Source organism: Bombus flavifrons, chromosome 14 (genome assembly GCF_040668555.2).
Source record: "Bombus flavifrons isolate JBK064 chromosome 14, iyBomFlav1_principal, whole genome shotgun sequence".
NCBI lineage: Eukaryota > Metazoa > Arthropoda > Insecta > Hymenoptera > Apidae > Bombus > Bombus flavifrons.
The window spans coordinates 6,408,106-6,422,986 of NC_138455.1; the positions used below are offsets into that span (position 1 = coordinate 6,408,106).

At 36.7% G+C, this 14,881-nt stretch overlaps 2 protein-coding genes across 8 annotated transcripts; one reads left to right on the forward strand and one right to left on the reverse strand.

Annotated features, from left to right (window-relative positions):
- Window positions 1–113: 113 nt before the first annotated feature.
- Nasp (Nuclear autoantigenic sperm protein) lies at window positions 114–14,357 on the reverse strand. Of its 4 annotated transcripts, none has more exons than XM_069127735.1 (3): window positions 14,134–14,357; window positions 1,455–2,174; window positions 114–1,223 (listed from the first exon to the last, which is right to left on the reverse strand). In XM_069127735.1, the coding sequence occupies exons 2-3, from the start codon at window positions 2,172–2,174 to the stop codon at window positions 570–572; spliced, it is 1,374 nt and encodes a 457-aa protein (XP_068983836.1). In that variant the 5' UTR covers window positions 14,134–14,357; the 3' UTR covers window positions 114–569. The 4 variants fall into 4 exon arrangements, with proteins under 4 accessions (XP_068983836.1, XP_068983838.1, XP_068983837.1 ...); XM_069127737.1 differs by lacking the exon at window positions 14,134–14,357 and adding an exon at window positions 13,516–13,673; XM_069127736.1 differs by lacking the exon at window positions 14,134–14,357 and adding an exon at window positions 9,133–9,288.
- On the forward strand, window positions 3,558–13,682 carry LOC138187205 (uncharacterized). Of its 4 annotated transcripts, none has more exons than XM_069127739.1 (5): window positions 3,558–3,827; window positions 5,695–5,919; window positions 10,350–10,457; window positions 10,853–10,990; window positions 11,716–13,682. In XM_069127739.1, exons 1-5 carry the CDS (start codon window positions 3,749–3,751, stop codon window positions 11,973–11,975), a joined length of 810 nt encoding a protein of 269 aa, XP_068983840.1. In that variant the 5' UTR covers window positions 3,558–3,748; the 3' UTR covers window positions 11,976–13,682. The 4 variants fall into 4 exon arrangements, with proteins under 4 accessions (XP_068983840.1, XP_068983843.1, XP_068983841.1 ...); XM_069127742.1 differs by lacking the exon at window positions 3,558–3,827 and adding an exon at window positions 4,729–5,250; XM_069127740.1 differs by lacking the exon at window positions 3,558–3,827 and adding an exon at window positions 5,286–5,411.
- Window positions 14,358–14,881: the final 524 nt, after the last annotated feature.

The window sequence follows — 14,881 nt, forward strand, 5'->3', positions numbered from 1 at the left end:
CGAAACAGTTGATTATTATAAAATATTTGTATTATATTATAATTGGAAAAATATAGTCTAGGTTTTATTTAAAATGTGATGTATAATCATTCCATAGCTATAACACATTTAGAAAAAATCAGCATTTAACGTTTATTAGTTTGACTTATACATAAACAGCCTTATGTTTTAATGTTTTAATATGTCCTAGAAAATAAGAGGTAAAAAATTATTATAATTTGGATGTAATAATCAACTTATTTGATGCAAATTCCTTATTAGGTACAGAATAAATACATGAATTACAGAAATAGCGAGAAAAAGAAAGAAATAAGATACATAAATTTTCAAACAATACATGAATTGTAATCATCGAACAAAAGAGATAGAATCAAATTAGTATATTCTATCCATTCCTATTAAAACATCTTTTCTGGTATACAAAGTCTTTCCAGTGGGATGGCCAATTTTTGTCTTATTTTGGTCCAACGCTAAAAATTCTATCTTCGATAAAAATTTTTCCCTCAAATTTTCAGCCCGCTAAACGAATCAACAAGGTACCAAGAACATTTCAGATGCACCAAACTCATTCAAACAGCTTTTTCCGGCGTCGGCTTTTTGTATGGCGATATAACCTCTGTCTCTGACTCTTCGGCTTTCCGTTTCTTACGCACCAAATGAGATATATCACTAGCAGGTTTTTGAACTTTAGGTGCAGAGTCGTTGCTACCACTTGGTCCGGCACCATTCGAACAGCCACCAGCTACTTTGTTTTTGATACCTTCTATGACGAGTTTGCAAGCTTCCTGTTTAAAGTCTTTCATATCTGAGATTTTCTCTTGGATCTCTGGGAGCAACTCTTTCAGTTCTTGAATCTCCCCTTCTACCGTATAGAAGGAATCGTCCGTTTTGGGAGGTTCTTTCATTTCTTCTAAATCTTTGATACGTGAATCTAGCAATTCCGTAGCTTTGTTAAATTCTTCGATACTGGCGTCAAATTCGTTGCCTAAGGAGTGAGCTAATGCAAGTTGATAATGGATTTCGGCTATCGCCCTTGGCTCTCGCGGCTCAATCTGTTGCAGAAGTTCCAGACATCGATGGAGATCGTTCAAAGCACCCTGAAAGTTCCCTCCTTCCATGGCCACTTCTCCTAAGAGTCGATAAGCATCGGCCAGTAACTTCCAACCGGATTGACCACGCTTTAATAGCACCAGTTTCGCTAGTTCTAACACTTCCCAGGCAACCTTTAATTTAAGGGCAAATATTTGTTGTTCATTAGAGGTTTTATAAGATAGAAGACATTTCTAAACGAGGATCTAACACGATTGCTTAAATTTCTTTTGAAATTACGCAATGAGCAATAATAAACAACAAAGGAAGGTAAGTTTCTTTACAAGATGTGTTGCAATGCAATAATTTAATATAATCATATATGAACAATGAAAGAAGAAAATTAAATTAAACAATCTTCATACCTGTAGATTGTTGACTTCATCCTCTTCGTCTTCCTTTTCTATGTCCTCATCATCATTTTCTCCATTTTCCTTGACAACCCCATTCTGTTCAGTTGAACAAGAAGGTCCATTAGCGTTACTTGTATCTTTACTGGAGTCAGCCACAGGTTTCTCATCTTCTTTTGGCTTTTCGACCGTTTGTTTCGCCGTTTTATTATCTTCAATCTTATCAGAGTCTGATTTTTCTGTTTCGTTCTTTTCACTGCTCGTTTCTACCTCCTCTTCTTTTTTCTCAACTTCCGGTTTCTTGAGTTCCTGCTCAGCTTCCGACTCTTCAGTTTTGTTTTCGGTGGCGGTTTTCTCTTTTGCTTCGTTGACTGCTCCATTGTCCGTGTGCTCTTCAGTCTCCTCTTCTTCCTTCTCGTCAACGTTGCTCAATTTCTCGTCTTCAGCCTCCTCCTCGTCCTCTTCATCGTCTTCTTCAGTTTCTTCTGTGCCCGGTACTCCGCCACCCAACACTCCAGCCTCTTCTCTCGCTAAACCAAGAAGAGCCCGACCGTAAAGCAAATAAGGCTCGCCAAGTTCGTCCGCGGTGTCTCCGTGTTTTTCGACGAGCAGTTGACATGCTTGTGCCAATGCGGTTACAGCCATGGTGTAGTCCCGGACTAAGAGATGCCGTTTGCCATGGGAGATCGCGGTCGCTGGGTCAGTGAAGGCTGCGTTTTCGGCGACGTCGGCCATCTGTAACGTCAGATGCATTGTTACTTATTTAGTTATGGTTATCGCGTAATATGATTATATCTGATAAATTGTTGATCTTTTTCCGTTGCTGTTTTCAAAGTGGATTACGATTTTTATGCATTTATGAAAAATTTAAATATGCAAAAAATAAAACTTCCAGATTAAATATTTAGAGGATTAAATGCAAATTTGCGTTTGGATCTTTTAAAAATATGAATTTGCATAAAATTTACTCTCTGTTTAGAGGAACTTAATACAGAAAAATGCGTTCTTATAAAATGTGATTTCTCCAACATTCGATCCACATCGATGATCAAGACTTTGATAAAAGAATATTCTTCGATTATCCGCCCACGAGAATGGACCGATATCAGTAATGCAATTAAAACGTGTTCAGAATATTCCACCTACGCGCGATACGTGTCGCGTTTTCTACGCAAATGATATCTATCGCCACAGCAATATATTCCTAGTTAATATTAACATTGACTAAATAAATAAGTGAATCTCGTAGAACGTCGCACGAATTCGACTTGACAGCAAGCAAGTTGAAGATGAGTGGCGCGTGAGCAACTCGAACATGTTTCAGATAAGAGTAAGGCATTTAAATATCGAATACTGTACTACTAACGTTAGAACAATGGTAGGTAAGCAGCTCGTTAAGCGACAATCGCAGTTTCCTAATTCTCTTGCAAACAACCTGCTAACGAGCAAAGATCCACCTTTATAACAGAATCCCGTGAAATGATGCAACGTCGATGCTAATGACTTCTTGCGACCTACTAGCTCCACAACCTGCGGTCATGCAATTTTTGTTCCTAGTTCAAAGTTTGCATGATCCGTGCTTAGTAATAGATATTACTGAAGTTTCTACATTACATAATTCTAGAAGAAAGTTAGGTATCCCAATTATATCCAGCTTCGCAAGAAGCTTAATTTGACATTAAAACTCCCAAGAAGACATCCGATATCAAGCGCATCATTAAACCTTTAACAATTACAATCTTACTATGAAGGCATCCTTTCTCAAGAGAGTTATCTTAGAAAGGCTGTTTCAAGCATCACACTTAAAAGAAAGAGTTCTTCACAGTTCAAAGAAATAGTAGTAAAAAACGACAATGCGGTGAACCATCATCGTCTTTAACAAACTTTGCCAAGAGTAGTACATACCTAGAAGCAGAACAATAATTCAGAAAAGAGTGCATCGAAGCAAAGAACGAGCAAAGGGGAAGAAGAAGAAGAAGAAGAAGAAGAAGAAGAAGAAGAAGAAGAATAGAATAATGGAAGGAAACAAGAGAAGAAGGGAGAGGAACAAGGGAGAGAATCACCAGAGTGGGTTGTCCGCAGCATCCGGGTGGGGTGGTTGGTTGGGTGGTACGTCGGTCGATTTTCGTGCGCTTCGACGCAGAACGGAGAGGGCGTGCTGATCGTTTGCCCTCTCATAGCGGTGGAGTCACCGAAAACACCACGAGCTCCGGGGGTGTCGATTGGTCAGTGCGTAACTGGCAACTGTCGGTACGGTTGTGCGGCTTTCAGTGGGCTGCCAGCGGTCGCCCTGGGCACCACCTGCATGGATGGAGCCTACCCGTGTACCCAGGGCCCCAGCTCCACGTCTTATTTTCCTCGTCGCAACGTTGGCTCTCACTTTCGCAGGTAATTGATACGATTCTTCGCGCTCGACTCCCCTTTCCTTCGCTCGACGTGTTTTTGTTTAGGCCGTTCGAATGGTTCCCCTAAACCGGCTCAATTGACAAAATCCATCTTACGTAATGAATAATCTAATAAGTTGGCTCGCTTCCGCGGTTGGTTTCCTAGACGCACGTTGCACGATGTAGAACGTGTTGTGCAGACCTATTTGTTAACCATCAGCTGATCCGGAGAAGCGTGTCTGTGGGCCATTACGAGGCACGATTTAAACGCTACGATAATCGAGAACATGTTTTTGTCGTGTCCTTAGTCTGTGTGGTAAACGAAGACGTGTAAAAATATACTGTGACTGATAGAGGAGTTTCAATGAATATGTAGATCCATCCTCGTTTCATCGCGTTAATTGATACCGGTGTACGTTTTCAATGGTGCATCGATTAATTCGATATTTGAAGTGTATATTAAGAGGGCGGATGTTAAGTGGAAAAGCACGTGGATAATGATGCTCTATCGTTCCCGATCCGAAGCGAAACGTCGTACTTTGCAGCGTCATCGTGTTTGATCACATTTGTAGTTTACGCAGATAACATCTATTCTTAGCAATTTTCGTCGCATGTTTCCGTATAATCGTAACATTAAGACGCACCAAACAGTGTAATCTAACAAAAATATGTATATATATGAATATGTAGACTGTTTTACGCATATCGTATATTGTACTAGATCATCGTCGTACCATGTGACTTGCTTCCATAAACACTTCATCCAGGCCTATTTAATCATCTCTCGCGCGTTCGTATACTTTGTTAATGTTCCTTCTTGTTCGCCTAAAAGCTTCCTTAATAGAAGAGTCAACAACCACCGGTTGAATTCATTGTATCGTGCATTTTTTTTTCAGCGGAGAGGAATGGTCACTCCAGAGAAGTGCTCCTATGCTCTAGTATGCTCGAGGGCTCTTGCTCACGTCAGTTTTCTTATGCAATGAAATATCCTATAGCATGCAGTTTAGCCATGGCGCGAAAACGACGCTCTTCTCAAGGCTCCTCGTTAAACGCGAAACTTACTGTCGTCAATTCCGACGAACGTCGTAGAATCTTCTTGTATCTTCTTAAGTAGAGGAGATTCACTTTTTATGACAGAAACTGTTGCAACAATATTGTAGTTATTACCGCTTGATGGTCTACGATTACAGTGGATGCATCTTCTGACAAATTGCTGTTCCGACAAATGAGACGTTTAAAGACCAAAATGCATACACTCGTACGAATCTATAAATATATTTCACTGCTTTGATATATTCGTCAGAATACGTATCTATTATAGCTACAACCTAAGCCGCATCCAATAGGAAAATTATTCCGGCGTTTTACCAGCATTGCAGTTAGCTTCTTCGGAAGGTCAAATGACACGCAGAAACTATCATACTGTGGTAATTGGCTATCTTATACACTGACTGTGTTTTTGTTACGAAACAATCATCACCAATCAAGTTTATTCTTTATAGTTGAAGTAATATCATTCAGTACCATAGTCGCACGCTTGAGATATCAACCTGTATAAAAAATCTTCACTCAGATGTTCCATTACAAAGTTAGTATCTGAAAGAATTTATAACATATTACTTGCGAGTATCTTTGAGATCACAAAGGTTTTACAAGCGTTGAAACCTTCTAAGAGGATTTTGAGAATTCGCGAAAACATTGGAAATGATAGCTACTGTTAAAGTTCGTTAGTTTTCCTTCTATCAATATGCACATTGTCGAGAGGTTGATCATAGAATCGAGGAGATTTAAAGTAACGAGGGCATTCTTGTGCAGAGGAACGTCGATATACAACGTTGAATATAGAGAGATGTGTTTCGTATCTGTTCCAGCGACCGGATTATTGTGTGGTGCCATAATGTCGGATCACTGGGAGGAAGTTGGCTGGGACAAGGAGGCTTTGACCCACGCGAATGTTACACTTAAATGGTACTTGGATGGACAGGTGGCGATGCTAGAGCAAACTCCCGGTCACAGAAATCATCATCCTAGCAGACGAGCTACCTTCCTCGTGCCAATGTACGGCGGTATTTGGATCATGTGCGTCTCCCTCACTGGTGAGTACCGGCTGATTTGTTGGATTTTGATTATTCCTCGACTATAGATTTTTCCTGAGAGAAAACTCAAGTTTTATTTTATCATCACAGTCTAGTGAGAATTTTGAAACGTTTAACGAACAGACATACATCATTAAAGAAAATAATTGTATTAGATCGACTTTCATGACACAGTGATTTAATAAATAAAATTCAAAGTAAAGTAGAGTTCATTCCTGATTAACAGGTATTTTCTTACAACGCAGAAAATAGTTTGACATCATAAAAAAATTCCACGGATATTTTAGACTACGCCTATTATTGGATTTTTTAATTTACTCTTAGCTTCTGAATAAGTTTTTTCATTCACGAATCTCGTTCGAAAAATTCGTCACCGATAAAACAATTATATTACTATGTTTTTAAAAATATCTCTAAGTTTCCGTAGATCAAAATTCAGATACATAGTTCTTTAAAACAGCTTTGTTTCGAACGTTCTGAGATCGACCGTGAATTTTCAATGATACAATGATGTACACACACCTTTTCACATACATGTGTAATCGTCCCGACATATCTCCGATGATGCGGTTCTGTATGAACGACGTTCTATAGGTGGATGCTACCTTGACTCTGACCAAGGTATCGACCAGTCGATTATGATCTGAAACAGCGTGTTGTCTGACTAGGAATACTGTGACCATGAACATCTTGAACGTTCCTTCGCTAAAGTTTATGCCAATCACTTTCACTATGCTAAACCTCTCATCCAAAAGAAACGAAAAATAATAGATCGATGTGGTAATAAAATAATTAAGGAATGTGACGGATCGATGCCTCTTGCTCACTTTTAATTCGTCCCATAATAAGAGAACAGAATAGTGGATACCGCAAATGTAAAATAACAAGCATAGATAATTTTGAAAATACCTGAAAAAGTTCTAGTTCTGAAAATAGCTATCTTTTCAATGCAAAGTGGTTCGATTTACTGTAATTTAGATAAAAATGTATATGTGTTAGAGTGAACGTATTTGTTGTTCTTTTATCAGAGGAACCATTACAATGGTGATACCGTATGCTACCAGTAGCTTCCATGATATAACGAGATTTCAGATTAAAGAATTTCAGTAATGACACTGATTGATATTAACATCCAAGAGCTATATGTGCAACATTCTTTTTCGATGGAGATTAACATAACACTAATACGTATATACATCATGCAGTCCTAACTGAGATTCAGAATTCTCATTGCAGCATGTGTCCGACAAACAGAAATTCCAGAAATCCTAACAAACAGAAATTAATTTATTAAATATTTCCTAATTAAGGTATAGTATCTACAACGATTGGTATGCATCATATGTATATAGGGTAAAAATATAAAATAAATAAGAAATATATTATTGCATATTCTCATGTATATTACTAAAAATTATTTGCGAACATTCGTCGGCAATCAGATTTACAGTTTACGAAAACTTTTGTGAAACTTTTTCAAGGAAGATTAACTTTATGCGGCTGCAAAAGTATTCAAACGTACTTCTTGCTATCAACTACCACTTTATAAAAAGTCTTTTATCAGAAAGAAGAGACTGGACAAACTTTAACGACTGAACTCTCCAAGGAAAAAATTTCAACAGTGGAAAGACAATACAAAGACATTGAAAAGGAATTTCGTGTAGGAAATAACGCGAGAGCATTAGAAAAGTAAATTATAGCAGTAAATAGAAAGTAGCACGAACATGTTAAAAAGGAAAGCCAGCGAGAAAAAAAAACAACGCAAGAATACAAAAAGAGAGTTACGGTACTAAAAAAACTGTAGCACAGAAACGTCGATATTACAAAAATAAGATACCAAGCCAGGAGTGAATATACGACGGTTAGATTTTTTCAAGCTGTTAGTATTTTTCCTGGCCACCTGTAGTATATATGCCCTTATTCTCTCGAATTCTACAAAAAGCAGGAAAGTACAGTAGTAGTTTGATAAAATCCAAAGGAAAATATTAGATCCAGAGACAGAAATTGGGTCGTTTTCTAGGGGAGGACGGACGGAACTGTTCTGGAAAAAGTCAATTGTGGCAAAGTACGAAAGGGTGTGACGCAGACAACGAATCAAACAAGATATCATGGAAGCTCCAACACGGGTTATAACTCAAATTAAACCGGATTTCTGTGTCCTTTGATTAAACAAAATTCTATTTCATAAAAGAAATAATCAAGGAAATATTCTACGAAGCGCAGAAAATATTATACATGGAATACTTGCAAAATGCGCGATACATTATCACTAAGCACAATTACTCACGATAAACATTCAAATCGATAGCCGCTAGTATCGACTTGTTTTGCTTTCATTTAGCTTGGAAAGTATAGCTATAATCGCGAGACAGTTATCGTAAAATATGATAAGATCCGTCTGCCTATCTTTACGATATAATCTTATCACGAGAAAGTGTATAATGTTGCCAGAAAAAAGCTTATAAAAAGAACCACATATGCACTTGGCTCAATTTATGAAAAATCGTTCTACCATTCTCTGACATGCATAGTTGCTTGTCTTCGATAACAAAAGAGATAATTGGTCTTTCGCTTATCGGTACAGTTCGTGAAATCAATAATTTTATTATTAATTTCTACGTCTGCATTCCATAACGAGCGATGCAATTATTTTATGTTTTAGCGAGCAATCTCATTAAACAAAAAATTCCATACACTCTTTTCTTCCCACGACGATTCATCACAATACCGAAAATTGCAACGCAGCATAACGAAATCGGTTCTCCTTGTTTCTCAATGTTTCATCGACTCGTCAGGTTTTTGTTGCCGTCGAAAAGGTTTAATTGAGAAGAAAGTCCAACATCAGAATTGAAATTTCAACGTTTCTCTGTTTCTGACGGCCGTGTTTCTTTTTGCCCGCGTGGACAGACCTTCATTGTTGATTGTATGATTTGAACATTTAATTTTCTCGCCACATCGGGGACAAGGGAAAATTGGAAAGGCTGCGATTACTATTTCGATCGTCTACTCCAAGTTGAAGCAGCTTTGCGGTATGAAGTATTTGAATTCATGGATCGTCGGTTCTTTGTGCTACAAGCTTTTGTATGTGAGAAAGTGGTAACATTAAAAGGAGAAAAGAAAAGATTATTTTGAAAAATATTAATTTCATAAAAAAAAAATTAGTAAGTCTTTTACGATTAATGAGATGGCTTTTTATTATTAAATGAACTTGACCTTCGGAAATGTGTGCCTATGTAATTTGTTCCTTCAGATTTCTTTTTCTTTCTCCTGGAGAACTTCCTCTGATGGTTTCTGGTCACGCTAAGCACGGAACGTTGCTGTTTAAATCAGGCGACGCACTGGTTCTGCTTTATGTACTGGGTCTTTATGAAAATCAATCTAATATTCTCGACCTGCACATCCTGAAATTATTTCATACTTCTAGAAATTATTTGGTAAATATAGTAATCTTTGAAATCCAATAGTACATCCTTGAAATGTTTTTGTTAAAAGAATGCATATACTGAAATTCATTAATGATATTTCATCTGTTATCTATCTTATCACATGTTAAATCTTCGTTATCAAATTTATGTTGGAACTCTTTTGCTAGTTTATCAAATGAAAGAGAAGGCACGAGGACAGCCAACCTAGACCCGCTGAACTTGGATCGATCTATTTCTGCTTCAGGATTTATTATTGCTCAATTCTCCAAGTTTCCACGACCTTCTATACCCCCCGTCTTCCTGACATTTCACGGAAATCCACGTTCAGGTTCATCCTCTCCAACGAGCCGATAGTATTCGGCATCTGATATCGAATCTCACGCTCCAACTATTCGGCGCTCCTGACCCCGAGACTTAATTCGACTACTCATTTCCAGTATCGAGTTAACTGATCACACGTAAATCTGTGTAAACCGGCTCTCTCCACACGGGAATACAAAATTTTATTGTTTCTATTTGAATTAAGGCCAGTGCGTGCACCTAATTACAACACCAACTCTGTATTTTCATTTTCTTTTTCCAACTGATCGATTGCAGTTTATTACAAGTTATTTTGTTACCGTCGACTCATGAAATCAGCGAGTTTCCAATTAAATCTTAGGGCATACATAAAAAATTAATAAAGGTTCTTTCAAATTAAATAATTAAGTTTTCGCATACACAAAAATGTATAATAAACGTAGAGCTACAAAAATTCAGTGACATTTTCTCCAATTTCATACTCTTTAGACTAAATACGGGATTTAATGTTTCCAAGCTTTTTCATCAAAATTTCACCACACGGAAGAAAGCTTTTAAAGATCGTTTAATTAAAAATCGAGCCAAGTAGAGTAAGGATAGAAGTGGAAACCAGTGGAATCCACCCCGTTCACAATTTTGTTCCACGTCGCGCAAGGAACAGCGTGAAAATGACGTCATTTCTTTTTTTCACTTCTCGTGTTTCAGAGGAGGAAATACGACTACTGGGTCAGGTAGGTTTTCCGCAAGGGAGGTGCATTAACTACTTGACGCCTGACGAAGTACACGAGGAGATCCGCGCTGCCTGGCAGAATCGTGAGTATAGTTGTTTCACTTTTATTCTCTCTCCTTTACCTCCACGATTATTGTGACGTGATCACCCTCGTTAAATTGATTTCTATTTACGGCGACTGAAAATTAAATCGATACAGTGTAGCTTCCAATGTTTTGCAGAGAAGAAAGAATAGCTGCGACATTTGGGTCGAGATTACTTGTCGTCGAGATGTTGCAATTTTTCAATAGATTTCATCCAGAAGAGAGAGAATTTCTTCCTTTTGAATTATTTACTCCTCAAAAATTCTAATAACTGACGAATATTTTTGATGATACTAGTAAAGTGCATCGAAGATTCTATGGACTTTATATTTAACACGATTCATAGAATAATTTTAATATTTTTCTAAACGTTAAAAATTCATGTTCATTCATAGGGATGCAGAACTTGAGTATCTCCTGTTCTCTAGTCTGTCTGATTATCTTGGGCACAGCAGTTCTCATTGGATTTTTTGGACTCTGCAGACATCAAATATCGGCCGTCCTCGTTACCGGTGTGATGTATCTTTTAGCAGGTGAGTTTGTTGCCGAGAAAGCTTTTAAAGCGACATTAAAGTGTTAATCGCCATTAGTCGAATAAATTTGATCGATGTGGAGCATCGTGGTTGCGGGAAACCTGGTAACCGCAAAAGGATTTCTGCATACTTGGGAAGTCGACCGCAAAGTAAGCTGTTTTAAGAGAGGAATACATTGTTAAAAAGTTCTCAAGCTCTTTATTCGTCGATGGTAAACACGAAAAATTGCTTTTGGAAAGTAATAGGTGTGAGGAATGAAATTACAAACCGATAATCACAAGCAATTCAATTTACATTTCCTCGTTGAATCATGTATTCGATTGTGTCACGCAATCAACTCATTTTTATCGGGAGTTCAATAACTTTTCATGAATAATTAAGATATTTTCTTATTCAACGAAGGAGCTTCCCTCTTGGTATTAGTGGTCGCCGTTGAGTACGATAAAAGGCAAATACCTCTCACCTCCGATAAGACGTTTCCAAACACTCCAGAATCTATTTTTCTTTGTACCCCTTTGCTTCATTAAGTCTTTTGTAACTAGAATTTCTTTTTAAAAAAATTCAAAACTGCTTCCTACAGAATTTCATCGTCCATATAAAGATAAATATCTATCTTATTTTTAACTTATTCAAAATTTCCTAAAATTATTCAAATATTTCATGTTAATGATAATCATCTGCTTTAAATTAAGAAGTTTCCTTTTAATATGAAACAATTGTTTTAGCCACGTTCGCGTTGTTCACCCTGACGATAATTCACTTCAAGAGAGCTCAGGATCGGGGAACTCGAATACCCGACGGCCCTGAGGATGGTGTAATTGGTGGACCGGTTCCCCGTAATGTTCTCAAGGCCAGACGATTCACCAGCTCCTGGAGCATGGACTTTGGATGGGGTGGCGTTACACTTTGCGCCCTTGCCTCGGTTGCATGGATCTTGCTCAGCAAAATAATGCGTTTCAGCCCTATTGCTGCTATGATAGCGTAGCAGTGGGAAGCCTTCGAGGTCTAAGGTCGTTTCCAAAAGTTACAATATAGCGTTTCGATGTCGTCGCCTCTTTAAGCGTGTTCCAAACCAAAGGTGATTGCATTCATCCATGATAGGAAGTGGGTCACAGGAGTTGATTGTGTAGTTTCTGATTTATTCTGACTAGAAAGTGAGTCAGCTTGATGGGCAGCTCAATACCATGAACTATTTTGTGAGCTATGGAATTTTCATTGTGTGGAGCAACCAATTTGTGTCAAGTTGTTATTCGCAGTCTGTAAAGTAAGAAGGCTTTAGCATATAGGTGGAAGTTTGACATTTGGGAGTAATGGAAACAGGGTTCACGACATTGAGGCAATTTTGAGAGTATTTTTTCAGAAATGATATCAGAGTCAAAAATGACCACCTCGAAGGCAGTTTGTTTTATCAACAGGTAATGCGTGTTGCATAGTGTTTGTCAAATTTATGGGACTAACTTGGACCGGTCTAAAGTGTGGCAAGGTATAGAAGGAGCCTAATTTTTGGCAAACCTTCTAAATGCAACATTTTGTACAATTTATCTAACAATCTCTAGTCTTTGACAAAGAAAATATACATGGATGAGTGAAGAACTATATGTTCAAGAGGGATGTACAAGCTTTAAAGTAATACCTCTTGTATCTTTGAGTTTCAAAATCTTTAAAATTTTGCACAAATTTATTGCCCTATCGAGATAATTCAAAGATCCCCTTTTCATATAGATCTTTACGATAAAGTAAAATATTTGCAGGTACATGAGTAATGAGATAATGTGTGTGGGAGGAGAGTAAGGTGTCTGAACTGAAGAAGTATTATTCATTGATAAGTAGAACAGAGTACACGTTTACCTCAGTTTTGATTTGCAGTCAGATTAGTCAATTACTGTACGAGTAAAGGAAAACCTTACTGTTTCTAGTCTGTCTTTTTAGACATATTTTTAATATACTTCTAATATGGTCTTCTTTTTGTACAGTTACAATTAATATGATTAAATTTATGTGAGAGTTGATTTGAAGTAAGAATATTTTTGTGTGTTGTAGAAGCTGAGACAATATTTGTTGATCTTTGCTTAAATATTTCAATACCAATTGTAATGTAATATAGATGCCTATAGCATAATTCGATCGCCTTATAATTAGAAAGATAAGCATGTTTGTAATATGCATAGCATAGCAGTAAACTTGTTCGAGCCAATACAAGCAACGATATGCGTGTTTGCAAGAATTTAGCTTTTGCTACGACTTGTTATAGCAAACAAAAGAGGAATTATGCCAACAAAATGTATCATATACAGAGGATTGTGAATTGCAATTCGTCCATTAAGATTTAAGAAACAAAATAGGGATGCTTTAAATGAAAGCATCTCCTACATACCCGGAGACTAAGTTTTGCTAGTTCAATGATAAAATGATTTAAAAAGGAAAAAAAGATGAATATATATACGCTTGCAAAACTATTCTCCGAGTGTTTATTTAAACGAAACGCATTTTTCTGATAATATTTTCTTGATTGTCATATTTTTTACCTGATCCTTGTTATTTGTTACATTGGAATTAATGTATCATACATGCAATAAAAGAATAAGCTATGTATAAATAAAGGATATCCTTGTTCTTTAAGTTTTCTCATTTATAACCTCTACAATATTGCACAACTTAAAGAATTACGCTTTCACATCGTGGATCAGCAGGTTATGTTTCGCAAAAACGATGTTCGCATGAACATGACTCACGATGAGACGAATACAACTAGATAGAATGTCAGTTTTCGTATATATGAGCTATTTGAATACGAAAACACGTGACCAGACATTACAGGTATATGTAACGCGGGACATGGTCGCATTACAACCTATACGTACATATATGTCTGTACATAGATTTAACATATTATAATTTTGTGCCGCAGTAAACAACAAAAGTAGTACAACTGTGAGCTCATTGTACTAAGAATGTACGTATAAAAATAAACTATGCGTTACGTTACTATTTCCTTCGATAAATCTGTTTAACAGCATCTTATTTTCTCGAGTATACGAAATATCTCGTTTTTTAACGTGGTTATTCATACGAACGTTTATCAATTTATAAGAAAAAAGAAAAATATGGTTAATGCACATAGAACACAAAGAAAATATACATACCTTGATTCCGTTCGAATTACTGGACGTTTGACGGTTTTTTAACGATGGACACGCTTTCACTAAGTTCCTTGTGAGTTGCACGCGACGTTCTGAGTATCACGAACTTTACTTAAACAGTTACAAGTAAATTTATGTACAGAGACGCAAAGATTTAACGGAATGACCGTTATACCAAACAACGGTTTATTACCGGCACGCGCACAACTTGTATGAGCGTCAAGCACATCGTGAGCACAACGATTTATCCTGCACTAATGTGAACTGAACTTTCGACTACGCATGTGTACTTATTTTACCGCCATTTAGTCTTTTAGGCGGGAACGATTGATTTAGATAACGTAATATTTTGATTTCACCAAACATATAGATCATATATACACGCTTCAACTATATTATTTACTATAATTATTTATTTATTATATTATTATATTTAAATTATTATATTATTTAATATAACATTTCTTATTTTTAATATATTCTAAACAACTATCGAGATAAATCTAATTTGATATATCGAATAAGATGTGACACAATTAGAAAGTTAACAATTAATTTTCATATTTATTTTATCGTGAAAAGAACAAAATTTACTGTGGAGTATTTAATGTTGAAAATAAAGAATGCATGATTTTGTATTCTAGAAATAAGAAAAATTATATTAGTAGAGTATATAGAAGAGATTGCAATTGATCTGGATATATCGATATTCCTAGACTGCGCAATGAAAGTTTTTCAAATTAATACGCAG